The sequence below is a fragment of the Pongo pygmaeus genome, chromosome 12 (genome assembly GCF_028885625.2).
Source record: "Pongo pygmaeus isolate AG05252 chromosome 12, NHGRI_mPonPyg2-v2.0_pri, whole genome shotgun sequence".
NCBI lineage: Eukaryota > Metazoa > Chordata > Mammalia > Primates > Hominidae > Pongo > Pongo pygmaeus.
In genome coordinates, this window is record NC_072385.2 from 28,193,255 (window position 1) to 28,216,253 (window position 22,999).

A 22,999-nucleotide genomic window follows, 5' to 3' on the forward strand; every position below is an offset into this window, starting at 1 on the left:
CCTAAGTGCCTCAGATGGGAGGAGACCAGGGACTCTGAGCCAAATGGCTGTGAGGGGGGTTCCTGTGCTGCACAGGATCTGTACCACATCATGTTCTCGTCATCTCTCAGGCACACCTGTAACAGTGATACATGATTCCTGCCAATGGAATGCATTTAGACTTATCAGCAACACTGTAGAAATGCCTTTATGCTCAGAAGAGGGAGAGTGGCTTAGAATTTAGATATGCATAGTAAATGTTTGAGAGAATCAGCATAGTTAGCTTCCATGCAGTTGTGTTCGTGTTAGAAGAAAGTGACATTAGCCAACTAATGGCATCCCCTATAACCTCCCAAGGTTTGGCGATACGTCTTTACAAGAAGTCATCAACGTGGAGAGTTTGGTGCGGTTAAATTCCTACTTTGAGCAGTTTAAGGAAGTTTTGCCTGAGGATTGTAAGTATTTCTTCAGTCATGGTAGGTTTCACTTACTTGTCTTTTTATCAGTTTAGATGTCTGAGCTCTGGCTTGCCCTGCCTCTGTGAGTGCATGCCTGTGCATGTGTGTGCACTGTTCCTTCTCTCCCTAAACACACACACGCAGAGAGAGAGAGAGAGAAAGAGAGAGAAGCTTCCCTTGGCTGTGGCCCTCATTCATCTCTTTGCCGTCGATTCTCTACTAGCCTATGTGACATGGCTCCTTCCCATGCTGTCGTAGTCACTGACACTCGATGTGTTTGGTGGCATGCATTGTGCACCTGCTGGTAGGACTTGGGGGAATCACAGAGGCAGGACCCACCCTCGGCCAGGTGAGCGGCCCACTCACCTCCCTTTGTGGTGCTTAGAGAGGAGGATGCGGGGCCAACATTGCTGGGTGTTTGGGAGCAAGGTGGCCCCATCTTGGCATCTCCTGGAGGCAGTGGAGATGGTGACAGTCATCTCTCTGCGTGCCCTCCAGTGAAGATGCTGTAGCTAGGGCTCTGCAGCCACAGAACTCAGGGAGGAACCGAGAGCTGCACAGCACTGCCTATGAGAATTCCCTCTTGAGTTCAACCCAGTGAATATTCCCTGAGGACCTGCTGTGTGTAAAGTGCTAGAGGATCTGATGGCGAATGAGGGGTGGACCCTGCCTTGGAGGGAAAGCTGGTCTCAGAGTGCCGGCGCCTGCACAGCCACTAGGGGGTGCCACATGGCAGAAAGTATCATCCCCTCTGCATTACACTGTTGTCCTCTGATTGGGGTTTCCAAAGAGGGAACCCACATCGGCTGGGCTTTGAATTGGGCAGGCTTCATCTGCATCCTGTTGGACGGTACGGTAGACCTTAGAGTTTAGAGATAGTCAAACAGTACTGCTGGTGAACCTTCACAGGCCACGGATGTGCCAGGCACTGGGCTGGGCTCTACATACATTTCCACGCTGAATCCACAACAGCCCTATGGGTTGGTGATAGGATCCACGTCCAGATGAAGAAAGGGGTGCCTGGCTCTGAAGCCCATGTGCTTGGATTGTGGCTGAAGCCGTCCTGCTAGGAGAGAGTGATGCAGAACACTCCGGGGCTGGGCCAAGAAGTCGTGGCTTCAGTGGTGTTCAGCAGGGAAGCAGTGGGAAAAAAGCCACCTCTTCACAGGTTCATCTAGCAAGAGTGTGTGGTTGGATTGGAATAGGGGAGGCAAGCCGCTGATGGCCACAGTGAGGCTGTGACACTTCGGATGAGATGTTGTTTCACTCTGACTCCAGCCTGGTAGTGACAGTGAGCGTGGAGAGAGAGACGAGGCGTTAGGAGGGTTTGGGCTGAGGATGCGTTCCTCAGTGGCCACGTGCAGCTGGCGCTGGGGAGGTGAGGGCTGTGTCTGCTGGGAGAGCTGACAGACCTGGCTCTGGGCAAGGACGCTGGAGTTGCCGGCAACAGCTGGGGCCGTCCCACCGATGAGAGAGGCGCAGGGCTACAGGGGACAATGAGTGCAGCACTGGCCCCAGCTGAGCTGATGACATGGGCAAATGACCTGTGGGGAGTGCAGATGTGGAGCCACAGAGCAGAGCCCTTTCGTGGTTGAGGCCACTGAGTGACAGGACGAGAAGGGGCTGGAACAGCATCTGGAGGGGCCCCTGCGCTTGGGGACAGCGAGGAAGAAGGGACTCAACAGAAGGCCAGAGAGAGCATCACAGGCTAGCAGGAAGAAGGCAGGAGCCAGGAGGGTGTGGGGCGCTGCCGGACTCTGGATATGTGGACAAGGAACTGCTGGTGATCTCTCCCAGACAGTCTCACTGTGGTGAGGACTGGGCCAGGGATCAAGGGGTGATGAAATGGTGCTGCCTTGGAATGGACCACTTTGTCCCAAAGACTGTCAGCAACTTGAGGGATGGGGGTGTGGGCAGGTGAGACACACCCTGGAGCTGCAGGGGCCATGGGAGTGCTCAAAGGTCCGAGGGAAGGAGAACACACAGGGCTGGAAGATGCAAGAGGACGCCAGAGTCACAGACCAGGCCCTGGAGTGGGCAGGCGGAGGGTGCCCTTGCAGGGAGGGAAGGAGGGAGGAGAGAAGGTAGGGACACGAATGGAGAAAATATGCTCGGGTTGGGCAGCCTCAGTCTCCCCAGTAAAACAGGTGTTCTTGTCCTACTCAACATGAGAGAGGTGAGCACAGAACCGGGGCCTTGAGGGAAGTGGAGGTGAGTGGCAGAGATGCAGTTGGAGCCAGAGAGCCTGGAAAAATACAGATGCCTGGGCCCCACCCCAGAGTGTGGTGGGCAGGGCCTGGGCATTAGGGTTTCAGAAACTCCCCAGGTGGTCCCTGTGTGCCGCAGCTAGGGTGGTAAACAGAGCATGAAGTCAAGGTCCTGTGAGGACTTGGCAGCTGAAGGCCATCAGTGCCGTGGACATCAGAACTGTTAAGAAGGTGAACTCATGCTCTTTAGCAGGGACTGGAGTCAAACAGCAGATTTGTCACACACTCGCCACAAGCTGGGCCCCCTACTACCCACTTTATGTGGATTCTCTAATCTGATCTCCACAGCAGCCCTGGGAAATGGGCACCAGTTTCACAACCACTTGGCAGATAAGGAAACTGAGGCATGGAGGGCAAGTCTCCCCAGGAGCTGGGCCAAGCCCAGGCAGCATCTTCTGACTGCTGTAGGGGAGACGTTGGGCCCACCGGCAGGGCCAGCCAAGGAGCCACGAAGGTGAGCAGGGAGGGAGTAGGGGGCGCACGCTGAGGCCTGGAGGAGTGGGAGTGGTGAGCGGCTGCAGTCAGTAGGAAGGGGGAATTTGTGCCTAGCACCTTAGAGGGCAGGCAGTCTCCAGGGCTCGGGGAGCCATTACAATAGACAGTGAAGGTCCAGGATGGGCGAGGCCTCCGGAAGCAGAGCAGTCAGGCTGGACCACGCGGGCAGGAACCAGTCGACTGGACCATGACCCAGGAAGCTGGGGCAGATGTGGCCAAGGTACCCCTCCCCTCAGCAGGATGGCTGGTCTCTGAGGCTGAGGAGATGGAGCCCACCAGCTGAATACCCCCAAACTTTGCGTGGTTCCTCGGTGGACAGGTATTCGTTAAAGCAGGGGTTGCAGGGGCAGCCAGCGAGAAGCCAAAGTGCATTTTGGGAGGTGAGATGGTGCTGTCTACGCCAGAGGGCAAATATCCTGACCCGGCTAAGCTCCCCTCCTCTGGGCTCCCACAGCTTCCGTCTCAGCTGATGCCAGCTTTCCATCTTTCTGTCTCTGCCCTGTCCCCTGACCGGCATGGTGTGGAGCACTCAGCAGCAACGTGAAGTAATTAGCACAGGACCTGTGTACACCAGGGCGAGGCTGTGTGGTGGAAACCAGGTGTGCAGTTAGATCCCAAATGCTGCCATGTACTTGGTTTGGCTTTGGGGATTCCGGCGCTGTGGCTGTTTTCCTTAGCCATGACCTTGAGGCTCTTCTCTTTGTCTTTGATAATCCCAGTGTTTGAAAATCCCAGAGTACCTTTACAGGAGTGGTTGATTTTTCCTCAGTTTTGTCTGGGGTTTCTTGGTAAGGTGACCTGATGGATCTTCAGGCCCAAGGGGTCCTGGAAGGGCCTGGAGACTGCCAGAATGGAGGAGGAGCTGTTAGGATGTGGGAGCAGGGGCCTCCCTGGGTCCTGCAGAGATGTGTTCTCCTGGCATGGGCCAAGGGCCCCCTGGAGGAGGCTGCGCTTTCCTGATCCCTCCCAAGGTTTCCAGGCCTGCTCAATGGCCCAGACCCACTGCCCCAGTTTCTTCTACCCTCGGGAAGTTTTGACAACCAGCTGGATCCCTCTCACTCCCTCCTCACTCCCTCATCTGGGAGGGGTGCGGGAGGCATGGGTATTTACAAGGAGTCCTGTAAGTGATTTGGTGGCCATTCCCAGCCCCTCAGAAGAACTGAAGGGAGATGAAGGAAATGTCCTTTGAAGGTGGCAGTAAAAGAAATTAAGTGCTTACCACACCAGCAGCCATGTCCTATCCCCAAACACCTCCATCCCCTCTTCAACTGGGAACTCATCGTTCTACCACTGTGTGCCACAGCAGCTCACTCGAGTGGGCTCCCTCTGCCGGGGGAGTTCCTGGATGCGGCACCCACTCCCACGGACTCCTTTTCTCTTCCAGGCCTGCCTCGGTCTCGCAGTCAGACGTGCCTGCCAGAGCTGCTGCGGTTTCTGGGTCAGAACGTGCATGCCCGGAAGAATAAGAACGTCGACATTCTCTGGCAAGCTGCTGAGGTACCGGTTATAGAGAGGAAAAGAAGGCTATTGCGGTGCCCACAGCCGAACGTCATGACAGAAACATTACAAAGTAGAATCTCAGCAGGAGAGCAGAGCTCTCCATACTGGGAGAGGAGGGAGTCACTGAGGACGTTCTGAAGCTCTGGAAGAGACTGAACAGTCCATTCCTTTGGGGCTGCCTGAATTCTGATAAGCTTAACACAGTCCATCTCTTGGGGCATTTACTAGCCAGGCTGATGACAGTTGTCACCCTCAGAAGCCTGGCGATCGATACCAGCTGAAAACCACTGTCTACTGCATCATTTAATAGGGTCAGAAGGAGGCCATGTGACCTTTCAGGTTTCTTTAAACCATCTTTATCGTCCATTGTGCCTCTGATCTCCTCATTTTCCCAAGCACTTACCCTGCTCATATTTTCTCCTAAGTTTACATGTGGAATTCCAAGCCACTGCTCTGAGCCTGGGTATCAGAGCAATTTTATAGCTGGTCATTCATTCACCCTTGATGAGGGGTGAGGTTAATTCTTCTCCACAGCAGCATAACCTGCCCAGCGCTGGGACTCGGGCACACGTGGCCCCAGTGGCATTCCCACTCCCTGCCTGGGCCTGAGGAGAGGGATGGTGAGCCGAGGAGGGAGGTGGCACTGCACTGCCCACCACACCTCAGCCACCACACCTCATCACAGAGCTCGAGCAGCAGAGAGTCCAGCCCTCCACAGCTTCCCCGAGCAGCTCACTCTGAAGTGTGCCTCTCTGTCTTGTCAGGAAGGCACTTCTCTCAGCCTCGAGTCTCTTCCACAGCAGCAGACGGTCTCAGCTGCTCATGGTGCATGGCCGCCACTTCGGGTTGGTTATTAGTCCTGTGTTCAAGCCGGGCTTTATGAAGCCGCGCTTTTTGAACGTGCTGCACATTCTGGGTTTGTTAACAGTTGTGGCTGCTGATACCGTTTTGTTGAATTCAGCTTTAAAGAGTGAACATTCCCCTCCATCTTTTGAGTTCCTCAGCTGGTCAGACTTTATCCTTGTGGGAAGCGTGAGGTGGATCAATCTGCAGGTCTCCCCTCTCTGGGCCCAGCTGCCCTCTAAATCTTTTCATTGTAACAGAACACATTTTGAAGCACAAAGTGACAGGAAGTTTGGCAGGTTTCTCAGGCCTCAGTTTTCAGGTATCCTCTTGGTTTTGGGGCCTCATCTGGCATTGCTTGCTCAGGCCAGGCCCAGCAAGCGGGGTGTAGGGCAGGGCACACACTGGCTACGGGGGTCTCTGTAGCAGGACAGAGGGGGCTCCCTACTTTTATTTTTCCTGGGGGGTTGCTAAACCCCCCTGGCCAGGCTGTGACAGCCTCTTACCTAAGTACCTTAAGAGATTTTGTGTGAAGAACAAGCCTTTCCCACAGGACACGAAGAATACAGAGGGTGGCCGGGCTCGGTGGCTCATGCCTGTAATCCCAGCACTTTGGGAGGCCAAGGCAGGTGACTCACCTGAGGTCAGGAGTTTGAGACCAGCCTGGCCAACATGGTGAAATCCCATCTCTACTAAAAATACAAAAATTAGCCAGGCGTGGTGACGCATGCCTGTAATCCCAGCTACTCGGGAGGCTGAGGTAGAAGAATTGCTTGAACCTGGGAGGCGGAGGTTGCAGTAAGCCGAAATCACGCTACTGCACTCCAGCCTGGGTGATACAATGAGACTCCATCTCAAAAAAAAAAAAAAAAAATGCAGAGGGTGACACAGCTAGGTGTCTGAACAGTGGTGGGGGACATGCATTCACTGATTCGTTCTCCTTAGAATACACACACAGGCAGTTTACAGACGAGTGGTGCAGAGACGTTGTGCATATCTTGTTTGGGAACTGTGGTTCTACCTGTCTATTGCCATATAATAGAAAAATCATTAAGTATAGGGACAACTGACCATCCCTTGTCACCGGAACAGAAAAGCAGTCCATCAAGTCCTGTATTTCTTGTTCCCAGTAGAGGCCTCAGGGTAACAAGTGTGAGCGTAGAGGTGCAAGGCTCTCAGAGACCCTTGGCTGCATGGGTTCTCACGTTGTCCACCGAACCCCAGGCATCCCCTGGGGATAAGGGGTTGTGGGGCAGCAGTGCCAGCTACTCAGGTACTGAGTCCTCCCATCCCCAGTTTGACCAGAGCTGCTCTCCTTTTCAGGCTCTTATTTCTTTTTGTTTGTGTTTATGAATAAAGGGTCTGGCTGAATAGCTGGAATATCTTTAGTCAGGTCTAAGCCCATATCTCATGGATGGGGAGACCCAGCAGTGCACCAGAAGTGGCTGGTGTCCCTCTGGGATGGGAGCCTGGCACTGCAGTGCCCTCTTGGGCAAGGATGCATCACTGGCCATCCCTGCCTGCCTTCCAGAACCTCACGTTAGCTCTGGATGCAGCATCTATGAATTTAAAGGTTTTTGAAACCTATAGTTCCAGCGTCCGTCATGTGTTTGGGTCATGAACTCTACAGCCCATAGAATTTAGTGCACATACCAAGTTCACTCTTGCTTTGTCAGTTACAACTTTACAAATTTGATTAATTTACTCTCCATTAGCTTAGGGTCTGCTTATCTGCTTAGGGCCTGTTATTTTTTATCTTTCTTTCTTTTTGTTGGTCTGTTCTCAGAAGAAGCCTATTCTCCTTCTGATTGTCTTGCCTGAACACTGGGTCTTTTGTTTTGCCTTTCCCTAGATGAGGTTCTTAGCACTGTACCATGTTCGTGTCTAGTGATGATCCTGGTAGTGACTGGCATGCTCTTTGGCTTTGCTGGCATGACAAGCAGGTGTTGTGCCATCTTCAGGAGTTGATGAGACACTGATATTTTTCTGGCATACAACAGATACCCGGAGCCCACCATCATATCACTTGGATGATGTTTCATTAAATACCAGCCTTGGTGTCATAGTGCAGTATCTGATAAGGTACATAGTCCTTTATCTGAAGCCCCTGTGGCCAGATGTTTTGGAATGCACAGGTTTTCAGATTTTAGAAAGTACTGTGGTACATAGTGGGTGTTTACTTATGTAAGTAATATGGTGCACATCACATATGTGTACCATGGTATACATACAGGATTTAACATCCCCGGGGGAGCCTGAGACAGCACTCTGCAACCAAGCTCGTATTATTGCCACACTGAAAAGTATGAATATTTACATAAAATGGGATAAGTGAAGATTGCAAGTAGTCTTATATTAGCTCAGGTCTGGTTGTGCTGCCAAATGAGATTGCCACAGATTTACACGAAAAAATTATCTTGTTTCAGAGCTTGCTGGATTTGGTGACTGTGTGCCTAGGATTGTATCTAGTGGTGCAGGGAAAATGCCCTGAAATCTCCCCATGGGGAGAGGAGGTGCACTCAGGTGGCCTTTTCCCAGTCCGGAGGCTGCCCTGCCCCCTACTCTGTGAGCCATTCAGTTGTGAGGAGGGAAGTGTGCTGGCATTAACTCTGTGACCGGGAAAGGATGGCGGGAGGAGGGCTGTGGGGCTGGTGGTCAGGAGGTGGCCAAAGGGCAGTGCAACTTCTGAGCTGCTCCCATCTGTGCAGGTGAAAGAGGAGAGTAGAGATAGTAGGTCTGTTCCCTACCTTCCAGGGAGACCTGGAGAGCTGGCCCAGGACTGTGGGCATCCTGAGAGTGGCTCTGGCTTCCCCAGTGGGTCATATTTGCCGCCCTCTTTCCCTGAGGGATCAGCAGTGAAGGGCTGAACGTGATAAGAGGGCCCAGGCATGGTTTGGAAGGGGACAGCGGACTGCAAAAGAGTGTCCTGTGGGAGAAGGCAGGCCACACGGGGGATGGCAGGGATGATGGCAGGCCTACAGGCAGCAGGCCCCCAAAAGGGCTGGTGTCTGTAAGTGACTTGGTTTCTATTGCCAGCTCTGGCAGGGCATGGAGTTGGGGAACAAAATTGGAGCGTCTGGCCAGGCCTGGGTGTTGAGTTTCTGTCCCTGCCCTTGCTGGGCTGGTTGGGAGCCTTTCCTGTGTGCGAAGGGTGCTGCCTTTCTGTGGAGCCTCGCTTCCTAAGCACAGCCCATGTTTCTGTTGGCAGATCTGCCGTCGCCTTAATGGGGTCCGGTTCACCAGCTGCAAGAGCGCTAAGGACCGTACAGCCATGTCGGTGACACTGGAGCAGTGCCTGATCCTGCAGCACGAGCATGGCATGGCCCCGCAGGTCTTCACCCAGGCCCTGGAGTGCATGCGCAGGTGAGTGCTGCAGCCAGGCCGCGCGCCCCGCCCACCCCGGCCCGTGTAAACTGCAGATGAGCTGGTACCCTGCTCCTGCCCGCAGGGCCTACCCTGCATGAGCCCCTTGACTCCAGCCGTCACACTTGAGTTTGACAAACCGGTCAAACTATTGGCACTATCAAATTCAGACAGGGTTCTCTTGTAAGGTAAGGTGGGGGGAAAGAGCTAGCAGGACTTTCTGAGCAGGACTGCCCAGAAAACCGGTAGACTGGTGGGCAAGCCACGGGTCAGGCAGCTAAACGGGAGGCTGGGAAGCAGCCATGACATGCAGTGCCCTGTTGGCCACCTGCCTGGCCGTGGGTGTGACTTAGGGCCAGTGCTTTCTCAGCAGGCATCTGCTGTTGTCGTCGTGTATATATTGATATCTGTACATTTCCAAACTTGAGTGAAGCAACGCGTCTGCAGGTTGCACCGGTCTGCTCTGCTGCTTCTCTAGCAGTCGACACAATTTGCTCTTATGAGCAAAGTGTCAAATGAGTGTTTTATCATGAGAGCTGTCAGTGTGCTCTGGCGACCTCACCCTAATGATGTTCTGATTCTGAGGCAGCAGGCGTGTTTGCAGAATGAAACCCGGAACTAAAAGTGTCTACTGTTGATCGATGCCTTGTTTCAAGCACTGCTGGGCAGCCCCCTACCTCACATACCAAAAGAAAGGATAAGAAACCTGGTTTCCCGTCTCCTTCGATGTAGTCACCAATGCTGTTAAAGTCTCGTTTCCAACGGTCACTTCTACTAAATGTTCTGTATCATTTGTCCTCTCACCAAATTATTTAAAGTGTTCAATTCTCTTATCCTTTCTGTATGTTTCTGCCGTTTGACCTTCTCACAATAATGCACAAAAGCGACGCGTGAACTCCTGCCTCTTGATAAGCGCATTTTGTAAAAATGGAATCGTTTTGTCCCGTTTTGTCTTTCCAAGTTCATCTCAACCTCTCTGTTAAAGCTCGCCATCCCTCTGCCCAGGCTCAAGGAAGCAATGGAGACTCAAAGACCGGTGCTCTGGGGCGCCTTTTTAAAATTTTAATTCCCTGGTCTGCTCCCCAGGAGCCTTGGTGCCGTTCAGGCCTGATGTCCAGCGTGACCCTGGTGCTGAGGTACGGCAGCCTGTGCCCATCAGCTGCACGGTGGTGGGAGGGGACATTCTGGTGAGCTGCAGACCTCAGCCAGTGAAGAAAGGAGAACGAAGCGGACAGGGGTCCCTGTGGTAGTGGCAGCAAGGAGCAGGATCAGGGCCAGTCAGGAGCCGGCACCCCAAGTTAGGCACACAGTCCATGCAGAGACCGCTACTCAGTTCTTGGGCTCTCGAACAAGTTCAACGAAAACAATTCATTCTGACCACCTCTGAACACAAAGACCTCAGGAGACCAGTGACAAAGTGGCCCCCTGGAGAGCCACAGTGCGATGGCAGGCCTGTCGCTGAGCCCAGACCCGCAAGGGCCCTATCCATCTGCCCCTAGCCCACTTGGGTTGTGTGCTCAGGACAGCTGTTACAGTTACAGCTGTTAGGATGTATAGTGCACAAAGCACTTTTTATAACTTTTAATCACATAAGGAATTGAAAATCCTTGTAGGAAAATTAGAAAATGCAGATAAGCCCCTACACTAGTTCCTCAGAACCCTCCCACAAAGAATCCCCCGGTTTCCTACTGTGAACAGGTAGCGCTGCGGACATTTGGATACATACTGTCTAGATAAAGGACATTTGGATACATACTGTCTAGATAAGAGACATGCGTACATGCCTATGGGCCTGAGTTACGTACACATGGGCAAACCAGTCCCTGAATTACACAGAACAAAAACACCCACATGCACAAACAAGTGTAATTATATTTGCAATTAACAGTCTTGTGAGCATTTTTTAGGTTAATAAATGTAGACCTTATCACTTTTTTTTTCTTTTTTTTTTTTTTGAGATGGATTCTTGCTCTGTCACCCAGGCTGGAGTGCAGTGGTGCAGTTTTGGCTCACTGCATCCTCCACCTCCAGAGTTTAAGCAATTCTCCTGCCTCAGCCTCCTGAGTAGCTGGGATTACAGGTGCCTACCACCACACGTGGCTAATTTTTTGTATTTTTAGTAGAGATGGGGTTTCTTCATGTTGCCAGGCTGTTCTCAAATTCCTGACCTCAGGTGATCCGCCCACCTTGGCCTCCCATAGTGCTGGGATTACAGGCGTGAGCCACCATGCCCAGCCACTTTTTACACACTATAATTTATCCAATTTGCTGTCATTGAATATTTAAGCTGTATATGGCTTTCCAGCATTTTAATCAAAGGTGCAGTGAATATTCTTATACATTCCCCTAGCCACATTGCCTTAGGTTAAAAAACATACACCTTTGTAAGGCTTTTGAATAATTTTAGTACAGATCACCAAATGGTCCCCACAGTAGCCACTCTCCTGCCCAGTGTCCCAGAGTGCACAGGGCACTGCCCGTGCCGGGCGCTGTCTTTCCTGTCACTCTTGTGAGGCTTCTGAAGCTGTAAGGGCTGTTGTTTCTCCGCATTAGCAGTAAGGGCCCTGGGGCCTGGTGAAGGGAAGGCCCTTCCTCCTGTGGGAACAAGCAGCATTCCCTCCACCCCGCCCTCTCCTTTCTAAACCCCACCCCTGCCTCCAATCATGGATGTCTTTTTAACTTGCTTATTTATTTGTTTTCTGAAATCTCTACAGTGAACATGTATCACTTTAATAGTTTTTTAAGAAGTTGTAAAAACAAAACAAAGCTCAGTCCTACTTTACCTGTGCCTGCCCCAGAATTCTCGCACCAGCTCTGGGGACATGGTTCACTGCCACCTTGAGCCAACCCTTGCAGGTCTGAGGCTCTTGTCACAGGCATTTGTTTTCAGATGACTTCTGTTTTCGGTATGATCCCATGAGGGGAAGACATGTACCTGTTCGGGCGGCTGCAAGCTGAGGTGGCAGGGTCACAAGCTAGCAGCTCTGGCTGCTGGGGTGCCGAGTACCTGCAGTTTAGCTGAGGGCCCCAGAAGGCAGCATAAACTTCCACCCTGCCCATGGGTGCAGGAGGACATTTTGGTTCCTGGCTTTCTGGCTTGCATCTTATCAGATGGAAGAGTAGAGCATGCAGGTGGGGGTGGAGGGGGTGGGGGCCAAGCTGGCACCCAGGCTTTTCTCCTGGAGGCCCAGGGTGAACCGTGGCCAGTGCTGTGCTGTAAATGTTCAGCCACCACCTCTCTCCCCAAAAGCCCTGATCTGTAATGTTTGCCATTTCTGTGGCATAAACGCTTCTATCAGGGCCCGTTTCAAGCTCCCATGTGGCACCATTGAACATGGAGTTGGGAAGAGATTCACACATTTGGCCACTGAGGTGTTCCTGTCCCCAGTCCTGGGGCTGAACCCCTCGAAGTAGGCCTTCCTGAGTAGCCACAGGGCCCCACCAGCCTCTCCTGGCAGGGAATGTGGCAGTGGGTCAGTGCTCCGCAGCTTGGGAATTGTGCCCTCTCAGAATGGCACATTCCAGCAGGGCCATCGGGGCTTCGGGGCTCCTCTGGGAGAACTGGGGAGGGCCCTGTGTGAAGAGGAACCCTGGGCTTCCCGCCTCCCCATCTCCAAGTGGAGCCTTCACAAGCTGCCTGCTGTGTCCTCAGGCCTCTGATTGTGTGTCGCTGCTGCCACTTGGCAGACATAAATGTGCTTCCAGAGTCCTGTGGTTCTAGGCACCATCTCACCTCAGTGCAGTTCTTCTGTAGCACCAAAAGGGGGAAGCAGCCCCACATTTCCAGTGTGGTATTGGTTGGATTCCAGCCTTGGGGATGCTTTCAGAACCCTAACTTGCAAAGATGGAAACAGCAGTCGCTCATGGCTGCCACTGCTGAGCCTGGAACCTGAGGCGGGGCTGGTGGGGGCTCTGCGCTTGGTTGGTTGGTACCTGAGGTAAATGGTTTTCGTTTGCGTGGTTGATCAAGAGGCAGCTTTGGCCAAATCCTTTGTACCACCCCCTGCTCGGGCATCTGTGAGAAGGTCAAACCCCCGATGGTTCTTCATGTTCAGCTTGCTTCTCAGAAATCCCTGTCTGTGCAGCATGTGGGAGCATGGCCGGGCAGCATGGAGTTGTGCTTGGCCAGCCGAGAGAGTGAACATGGAAAACCATTCGTTCAACCTACATGTGTTTATTTTCAGTAGATTGCAGTATTTTTTCTTATTTTCACTTCTCTTTCTCTCCTCTTTTCCTGTAACTGTGCTGGTTTTGTTTTGGTCTTCCTCTCATACCTGTTTCTGCATTTCATCTTTTCTTTCTATTGTGACTTCATTTCATTTTTTTTTTAACCTTATCTTTTGGTTCTCTTGTTTATCCCATCCTTTTTGATAAAATCCATCGCATGTGTCTTCTTTTTTTCTTTATTTTCTTTCCTTTCCTTTTTCCTTTTTCTTTCTCCCAAACTTTTTCCTTTTCACAGCATTGGAACACGGGAGGTAGTCACCCAGAAGAACTTGAGCGGCCTGGTGCCCATCCGAGACTTAAGGCTAGACCCCAGCCTCCTCTGTTCCATCCCTTTATTAGCTCTGAGCCCCAATTTACTGATTGTGTGGCTCTTTCTGAGCATAGCATACCTGGTGACCAAATTGCGTTGCAAATGAATACCATTATGAAAAATTAATAAGTCACAAGAAAAACAAAAGTGCCAGAACATGTCCAGCCACCGTGTACCTAACTGGACAGAAGGAATGTGTCAAAGCGTGGTCTGCCAAGAAATATTTCATGCCTTACATTTTGACGTTTTGTTCTTCTGAACTGTAAATATCTGCCAAATTATTTCACCAAGAAGACTTGTTTGTTTAGCTCCTGTAGCATCTTCAGTGCTTGTAACATGTTCTTACGGTGCCCTGTCACTGCATCGTTTAGCTGGCCTGGAATTCCTTGTACCACGTCTCTACCTTCTGATGTACAACTATCTGTCACCTGTACCTCTCATGTGCCCTGTTTCCAAGAGAAACGAGTTCTGTTTAAAGAGAATTTGTATATTTGATACTATTCTTTAAGTGTACTGCTAACCCTTCCTTTCCTTTCGACGACAAACGAAAAGAAAAAAACATGCTTTATAACTGGCTTATCTAGAAAAACCTATCTAATAGGACATGTACTTTCTGCTTTCATTTCAAAGCGTAGTCCCTGAATTACAGTAGCAAACAGTTTGCAGAATCCTACCATTTCCTTGTTTATGTTTATTATTTCCAATTAAGGATGACACAAAGCTGTGAATACAGTAGTACACTGTAGCAAGAGCCAGACACAGTCAGACACAGAAAGATCACCTACTGCATACGCCAGACACAGAAAGATCACCTATTGCATATGCCAGACACAGAAAGATCACCTACTGCACACGCCAGACACAGAAAGATCACCTACTGCACACGCCAGACACAGAAAGATCACCTACTGCACACGCCAGACACAGAAAGATCACCTACTGCACACGCCAGACGCAGAAAGATCACCTACTGCACACGCCAGACGCAGAAAGATCACCTACTGCATACGCCAGACGCAGAAAGATCACCTAGTGCATACGCCAGATGCAGAAAGATCACCTACTGCACACGCCAGACACAGATCACTTACTGCACACGCCAGACACAGATCACTTACTGCATACGCCAGACACAGATCACTTACTGCATACGCCAGACACAGAAAGATCACCTACTGCATACGCCAGACACAAAAGATCACCTACTGCATACGCCAGACACAGAAAGATCACCTAGTGCATGTGACTTTAGATTTACTCTTCACTATGTAAGGATCATTCAGCTGGTTCAAGGAATTAATGCATATAGTCACCAAAGGCTGTTAAAGTTATATAGTTTTATTTATTTTAAAACAGTATTTTTCATTTAAAAAATGGTATCTTTAACTGCAGATTAAAGTTCCAACATCTTTTCTCTCTTACTAATCAAATATGATTGATAATGAAAAAAAATCAAAGAAAAAATGCCAAAAAAAAAATGATCCCTGACTTGTGGGCAGTTGCGGTGGATGGAGCTGTGAGAGCAGCAGGGCGCTCTGGTTTCTGCTGGTGCCCCCTCAGTCCTCACGTGGCATTCCCTGCAACGCGATGAAGTGTAACCTTAACACCCATGTGGGGCAGAGGGTAACTGTCCACCTGTAAAGGTAACCAAATAGATCAGGAAAAACTCCCCACACCCTGTGCAGGACAGTCAGCAGCTTCTCTGTTTTCCAGTTCGTATTATGTTGTGCCCCCACTTTCTATCTCCAGCTGGTTCCCCGTACACTGTAGTTTATGAAGATGATTTTTTTTAACCAGGCCAGAAAAATGGGAATGAATTTAGAGAAGCTTGCTTTTCCAGAAACTTGACACCCATGCATGCCCAGAAACCCAGTCGACCACAAAAGGTGGCGATCTCTCTTCATTCTCTCTCCAGGACTCCCAGACCTTACCCCGGGCTTTCTCTCATTCAGTATCAGCTCAGAGTCTGGGTCCTAGGAATCACAGAAGCGGTTAGCAATGAATGGCAAATGCTAGACTCGACACTTTACATTCTGAAGTGTAAGACCATCATGAGCACTGCAGGCTCCCTGGGGCAGGCTTACCTTTGTGTCACCCCTGTAAGTGAATCCACGCTTCTCCAAGTGCAGTGTGTTCACTTGTCTCTTCTAAAATAAATGAGGTGGCTGTTGTGGCATAGCTCCTGGCGGCCTTCAGTAGGGAGTCTGAAGTCACCAAACGCCAGCAGATGGGTGGTGGTAGCTGTGGCAGTATGACGATAGTCCCTGGGCAGTGTCCTGTCCAGCCTGTGATTATTTGAAAGGCATGTTTGCCACTTTCCCTCTTTGACATTGAGGCGTGCACTTCAACTAAGACCATCTTGTTTGCTTTATTTGAAAGCGAGAGAGCAGAGTCCACAGCCTCATTCAGTTCCCATTACACAGCTTCCTGGTCCTGCTCCTGGTAACGTGGTTCCAATGCCTGTAGTGGTGACTCATGCGCACTCCCACCTCCACAGCAGTGCTAGTGGCTGGGCAGAGCCCATGCACAGAGGAAGGCCCTCTGACTGCAGACAGCACCCCTCCCTCTCCCAGGGCTCCAGGATGCTTCTGTGGCACCCTCCAGGGACGCCTCCCAGGACCCTGCCCCATAGCACAGAGAAGCTGTGGCCAGGCCAAGGAGCCCCTCCCAGGGGGCCTCAAGGACACCACGGCCTGATCCTTGATTGTCACCACATCTTTCTGCCCATGTGGGCTTGGCCCATGGGCTGAGAGAAATGAGACCAAAGGGAGCGAGATGAGGCTCTTTGTTTCTCTCCTCCAGGGTCTGGGTGAAAATCAGTATGCCGCCTGTGCACTTGGAGAGCTACCAAAAGGACACAATGAGATTAGCCTAGGTGGTGGGTTGGTTTTGGCTTTTTAAACTTAAAGTATTTAAGAAAAGAAACTCAATTGCTCTCCCTTTATGCTGAATTTTAATGTCACTAAGGCCTTTTACTCATGAAATCAGGCCAAATACATATTCAAAATCTTACTTGCTTTAGTGAGAAATAGGCAGGATGAAACAAAGATGGGGAGATGATTCAAGAAAGGGGTCATTGACATTTAGTGATGGTTTTTAGTTGCTTACACAGTAGTAATGCTGAGGCATTGTTGATGTCAACCAGCTCTAGGTGTTCAGATTAAATCAGCTTTCTGAAGTTAGGGAAACCATAATCAGGAGTGGTTCTCTTTGGATGGTCTTATAAAATTGTTGTATAAGTTTTTTCAACTAGTGTGACAGTCACCATTTACGCCTATGGCTTGATTCCAGCAGAGATTTTAACACAATGACCTGTTTTCCCTCCACAAAGTGACAGGAGTAGCAGCCACCCCATGCTCAGCCATAGAATCACTAAGATACTGATGCCTGCAGATGAGTTATCAAGTGGAAGACCCCACTGGAACCGGAAAACTAGAGGATTCCCTAAAATTATCTGTCACTTGGGGTTTCCATTTTAATTTTCATTTCAAAAATGGTTGCCCTTGAAAAGAAATAATTTATTGATATAATAAAAGTAATCAGGGAGCTTTGAAATAATTAAGTCCCTCTTGCTAAAATCTAAGACCACCTCAACATGTACCATTGATTCCTAAAAAGTATGCAGCCAGTGTGATCAGTGGAGGTGTCCTGCCTTAGGGCAGCAGCTTGGCCTCTGCGGCAGGAAACCCCAGTTAGCACAGGCTGTCCTCGCCACCTCTCATGCCTCGCCCCGGGCCCTCCTGCCAGGCTCATCCGCACAGGCAGGTGGTGGGATGACAGTGTCGGCATGTGGATCAGCCACATCAGCCAGATATTGCAAATTCAAACATCTGGGGGAAAGTAAATACAATTTGATTTGAAAACTACGTTGAAATGAAAGTGTAATCTTTATTATAATTTCACATCTGATGTTTTCAGCCAGCTAAACTAGGCGTTAACTCCTTTAACATGTAAATAAAAGATAATGTCAAAGTTCACAAATTATTCTGCCTCACTCCTCATGGCAGTTTAGCATTTACTAGTGACAGGTGGTTTTTAAGCAGTTTGTACATTTCTATATAAATGGAGAAGCCATATCTGAAGTAGTTCATTAATGTAAGAGTTTCCAAAGATTAAAGGAGATTAACTGTATATAGGAACCTATAGCTTCTGCTTTAAGTGGAAGTACGTTTTTGATTACTGAATGAATGTTAGGCAAACATGATTGTTACTTACTCCAGGGGGACTCCTGTGGCCTAGGTGTTCAGCTCAGATGACACACATCTAGCTGAGGCCTTGAAGCTCTGTGACAAAGCATATCCAAGTTACCAAATTAGTTATAACAACCAGGTGGATACTTTTCTAAACTATCAGAGCTTAGCTTTTGAATAAAAATTACTGTCTTACCAAAAGTATTTTACATGTTCTTGATGATGAGACTGTCATTTTCACTTTAAAAGGCTTGAGCAATTGCCACTGATGTTTTTTTTTTAAATGCATGACATAATGGTCTTCATACAATTTGAATTTTTAAAAAAAATCACTGTTTCTTGGTAACTGCAAATTTTACATCTCATGAGGGGAATTTTGTACTAAATTTGATAACTAGTTGATTTCATTGCTAGTCTTAGAACAGTATAAAACCATCAAGTTATACTGTGCTGTGGGAAGTCATTTATGTTTAAAATTGCTTTTGCCAGTTAGTTTTATGTCTACACCTGAACATTTCCCAGAGAACTCCCCGGATGCGCTCACTGAGCAGGTGAGGCCCCCTGGCTGCTCATCCTCCCATGCAGTGTTTGTTTTTGCCCTCTGGATTGCTATGGTAACCCTCCATCAGATGCAGCTGGGGATGACGCTGGTAGTGAGTTCTCTAGGGAAGGGTACCTGTGGGCTCTCACTGGCTCATTGGCAGCTGTGCAAGAGGGAACACATGGGGGCAGCCCACCTGTGGAAGGGTGGCTGGCTGCTACCAGAACTTGGTGAGATCCCTCCCTCGTAACATTCCAGCCCTGACTGCCAGGCTGCTCTGCAGACAGTGCATGAACCCATTGGATTACCTGGCACCCAGAATAACTGTCCTCCAGGAGACAGCAGACCAGAACAGCCTTCCTAGCCAACTGGCTTTGCTACATGTTGAATTCTGCAAGGAAAGTCAGCATTTTGAATTTGATGTGATTACAGCTCTTGCTAATAACAGAAAAGTCCAGCTCTTTAAAGCTCTGAAGTGCAACTTTAGTAAGAGTAGTAATATTTCTTTTTCCACTTCATTTGCTATGTGAGGGAATCTTTGAACCACAAGTTATGATAGAACCCCAAAAGACATGAGCTACATGAAACCACTCACTTGGAAAGTTTGCTTCCACTTAGATACAGTGCTGCTTTTAGGAATGCACAACTCACAGCCCCACGCAGCATGTGTCCATCTCTGTGCTTCTTAATTGCCTTGTTCAGAAACCTGCCATCTTACGTATGTATTTGTTGTAAATGAGTCCGGCACCCATTTAAATTAATCTTTTTTTAATGTTATGAAAATGATCAGTTCATTTCATCTTAGTTTAAGTCTTTTCTTTTTTCCTTTTTTACTGCTGTCATTTCTTGTGCTTGTTTTTTCCCCAGTGAGGGTTGTCGAAGAGAAAATACAATGAAGAATGTTGGAAGTCGCAAATATGCATTTAATTCCCTGCAGCTGAAGGCTTTCCCCAAGCATTACAGGCCTCCCGAAGGGACTTACGGAAAAGTTGAAACGTGAACACACGGTTTCCTCTAATTAGCTGTTACATAATAAATGTGGGTACCCTCTAGTGTCATATATGAATTCTTCAAGAAGACCTGAAGGATTGTTTTTATTTTTTGTGGTTTTTTTTAAGAAAAAACATTTCACTAAAGAGTCTCTGGAGCATGTTTTTTGTTTTTTGGGGTTTTTTCCCATTGGAATCAATAGGAGGTAATGTTTGGCTCAATAGTGTGGATAGTAACAACTGCCCATTTAAATAGCCTTTGGCTGTAACTACACAGACCTCATCAATAGTTACCTACATGAATCAAGCTAGGTTTGTCTGAATGCTAGAAGCCTTTTTCAAATGCCTGCTTGCTCACTTATTTTTCTACAGAGTAACTCAAAAGTGACCATTGAATTACAATCCACTTTGTAAAAATCTGAATGTAAAACAGTAAATAATAAATTAAATAACTGGATCCTAGGCAGACCAATAAATGTTATTTGGGGAAAGAAGCTAGCAGTATCTCATGCAGTGAGAATAACGGGTTCTAGTGAATTATCCTATCTACACTACCACCTGAAGAAGTTGAAAGCAAGATTGATAAATCAACGGACGATAAGACTTTATTAGAAGGTAACACCTGCAAGGTACCCCACATAGTTGGGGCCATTTTTTTTTCCGTCCCTCATGAGTTACAGAACAGGGAGTCTGCTGGAGACACAAAGCCAGCAGTAAGGTCCCTTTAGCCTGTCTCCTGTTCTCTGAAGCTGCCTGCCGAGGCTCCCTCACGCCCAGAGGACACATCTCCCCTTCTTCTCTAGACGTTAATCTAGGGCTTCAGATGTGGCATGTCCACACTCCTATGGGGAATTTATGACCACAGAGATAGGAGAAACCTAAATATTTTCAGAAAAACTTTTTTTTTGCAGGATTTCCAATTTATCTTCGAAAAGACAGTACAATCATGTTTGAATGTCTGATGAAAGTGTCTTATTTTTAGGTTTGCAATAATTGTTACTTTCTTATTCTCATTCTTATGTAAGATGACTATTGAGAAACAGTTGAAATTTATTCTCCTCAAATGAGATTTTGAAAGGGATTTATGGGCCATAAAACTTAGGAATTTCATAGAAAATTTTGTCTGGTCATCTTTTATAAGATGATGATGAGTCTTATCTGCACATAGCAGAGTTTGTTTCTTAGGAGTTTATATGTTTTATTGATTCTGTTTATGATGTTTACATGTTCTTGAAAAGTTTGTAAAAGAAATATATATGGCACATATTAATGATGCTGATCCTAATGATTTGTGAACCTCTTAGAAATTCTTATGTCTAAAAGCCTAGAGATTCTTCTGGTTCCTTTAGAAACATGTAACAAACTTGGGCCAGGGGTGCTGAGGCATGGGGAGGACTGCTTATTGGCAGGAACACAGAGGGGGGGTGGGCATCAGGTAGCGGTGGAACTGGATGACCTTCCAGACCCCCTCCTACTCAGAAGTCAGCACGCAAGCAGCACCTGCTGTCTCCCGATGCCTGCAGGGAGGAAAATGTCTGTGAAGGACACTTTAATGAAGGACGAAGCTCTCTGCTGCTCCCTCAAAGCTGGGTTCACTGTGGCAGGCAGGAGGCAGAGAAACTCCTGCCCGCCAAACCCACTGCACAGGTGGCTGCTGCTGGTATCAGATTCTCCTTTTTAAGTGTCAATTTCTGTTCACAGACAGTTCGTTTTCAATATGGCTGATTTACCCTTTCACCTCTCCACCATCTCATTTAATTTGTAAATTTTTAGTTCCGTCTTTTCTCATTTTAACTTTTAAAAAATCTCCTTGCTTTTTAAAAATAAATATTACCCACATAGTTTTCAGATCTTTTTTGTCTGGAGAGCATTAAATATCTGCACTCATCAAACGGGAATATAGCAAATGTTGATCATCTGTCAGCAGTTTTGCATGTGACACCTTTATATAAATTATTTTCCCAATTTTTGCTTTATGTAATGGGTCCCCATAAAACTGTAAGACTTGGCAAATGCTATAGAAAAGGTTCAGGTTTCAGTATTTTCTCTGAAGGCATCATTCCTGGGCTTCCGGCAGCATCACATGCTTCCAGCGCCTGCAGGGTGAGGGTGTGTTGCACAGAGGCAAGCAGCTCCTCTCTTCTGTAGGAGCTTTGAGTTTTCAGAGGTGCAGGGAAGGCAGTTTTACAGGTTACCGTAAAATAGAGGTTCCGTCCGGTGTTCCTTATAATGCCTCCCCATTTAAAAAGAAAAGAGATCTATGGAAAACTGGGAATGTAATGTGGATTCTGTCAGAGCTCCTACAGAGCACAGTTGCCTTTAGTTTCCTTTAAAGATGTAAAAATATTGTATAATACAGTTTTGTCCCTACACGATTGTATTTGCCAAGCTTAGTGCATTATGATACCTTTATTTATTTGTTTTGGGCAGTATTAATATATATATATAAACATACAGTTACTGTTTTATATATTCTTAGGTCATTCAAAGCCATGTATGCTGTAAATGTGCTAGTCTTTAGAATGACACATAATAAATAACTGACAAGATATTAAATGTGGTCTTGCCTGATTCATCCTATTAGGAGGACTAGCCTGTGACTGGACCATTGTTGTTGGGCATTGTATTGAGTGCTCGGGTGCTGAATACATATGTTTGTAAACATGGGACCATGGGAGACTTCCATTTTATAAGCTTGTTTCTGCCTAATTTGATGCAGAGGGGCAACAGGGTTGAGGTTAAGAGCACGGACTTTGGGAGCAGACAGACCAGGTCCCAATCCTGGTTCTGCCCCTCACTGGCTGGTGACTGTGCAAGTTGCTTGACCTCTGCAAGCCTCCGTTTCCTCATGTGCAAAGTGTGGACAACAACGGTACCTTCCTCATAAGGAACATGTGACGCGCCTCAGAAGTACGTGTTCATAAATGGTAGCCATTGTTGTTACCTTCCCGTCCGTGAACATGGATCACATCATCTCTGTGGGTAGCCCAGTCCTTGTTGTATGACTTGTCAAAATGCAGTTCCACTTGTATTAATATTGACCCTGTTCATCGTCGCCAGGACTGCATCTTGCAGCACTGTGCCGTCTTCTAGGCACACACGACCTGTTATCTCCCTTGGAAAAACTCCTCTCACTAGAAATGTACAATTAAAGGATGATTGAAATGTTTCACTCTTGGAGTTTTTAGTATTACCAAACTCCTAGAAATTTAAGCTACCACCAAAAATAACATGTGCCTTTTCCCTTTATTCTCATTGATGGTAGCAGTGCACCTCGTTTCAGTGTCCTGATTCCTTGATTCCTTGATTACTGTGAACACTGAACGTCTTTTATACCTTTATGATATTTCTATGTTTGTGCCTTCATTGGAGTGTTGATCTATTTCTGATAGATTGTTTTTAATATACACTGTATTAACCCCTGTCATATGTTGCACACTTTTTAACCTATTTGTCAGCTGTCTTTTGATCTGTGGTAGGAGTTATACAATATTTTAAATGCTTTATGTAGTCACATATACCTTTCGATGCTTGTTCTGAAATGAGTCCTGGCTTCACCATAGAAGGTGGGACATATGGGGCAGCCATGTCCTTGTGGGCATGGTGGTGTGGCTGCGTGCCCACAATGAGGGGCTGGACTAAAGTGCTCACTGGTACCTTGCTTGGTGCATGGGCCATGCTCAGTTTAATATTATTAACAGTTTCTACCTTCACTCTCATGTCTCAGGATTATTTTTTCAGCATTTACCTATTCTTATTTCTAGGGTGTTTATGGTTTCAGTCCTCCATTTAGATCAATCTATCTGGAATCATCTTGGTGTAAGTCCTGTGTTGTGC

The 22,999-nt window shown here is 48.1% G+C and overlaps 1 protein-coding gene across 21 annotated transcripts in view; it reads left to right on the forward strand.

The window, feature by feature from the left end:
* The window catches only part of INPP4A (inositol polyphosphate-4-phosphatase type I A), a 145,405-nt gene extending 123,687 nt beyond the window's left edge, over positions 1 to 21,718 (forward strand). For 11 of the 21 annotated variants that reach the window (XM_063648478.1, XM_054476479.2, XM_063648482.1 and 8 more), the window contains 4 exons: positions 337 to 434; positions 4,584 to 4,696; positions 8,751 to 8,905; positions 13,368 to 19,033. In XM_063648478.1, the coding sequence (XP_063504548.1) occupies positions 337 to 434; positions 4,584 to 4,696; positions 8,751 to 8,905; positions 13,368 to 13,548 (547 nt within the window). In that variant the 3' untranslated portion in view covers positions 13,549 to 19,033. The other 10 variants (XM_054476491.2, XM_054476485.2, XM_063648481.1 and 7 more) reach the window with 2 other exon arrangements.
* Positions 21,719 to 22,999: the final 1,281 nt, after the last annotated feature.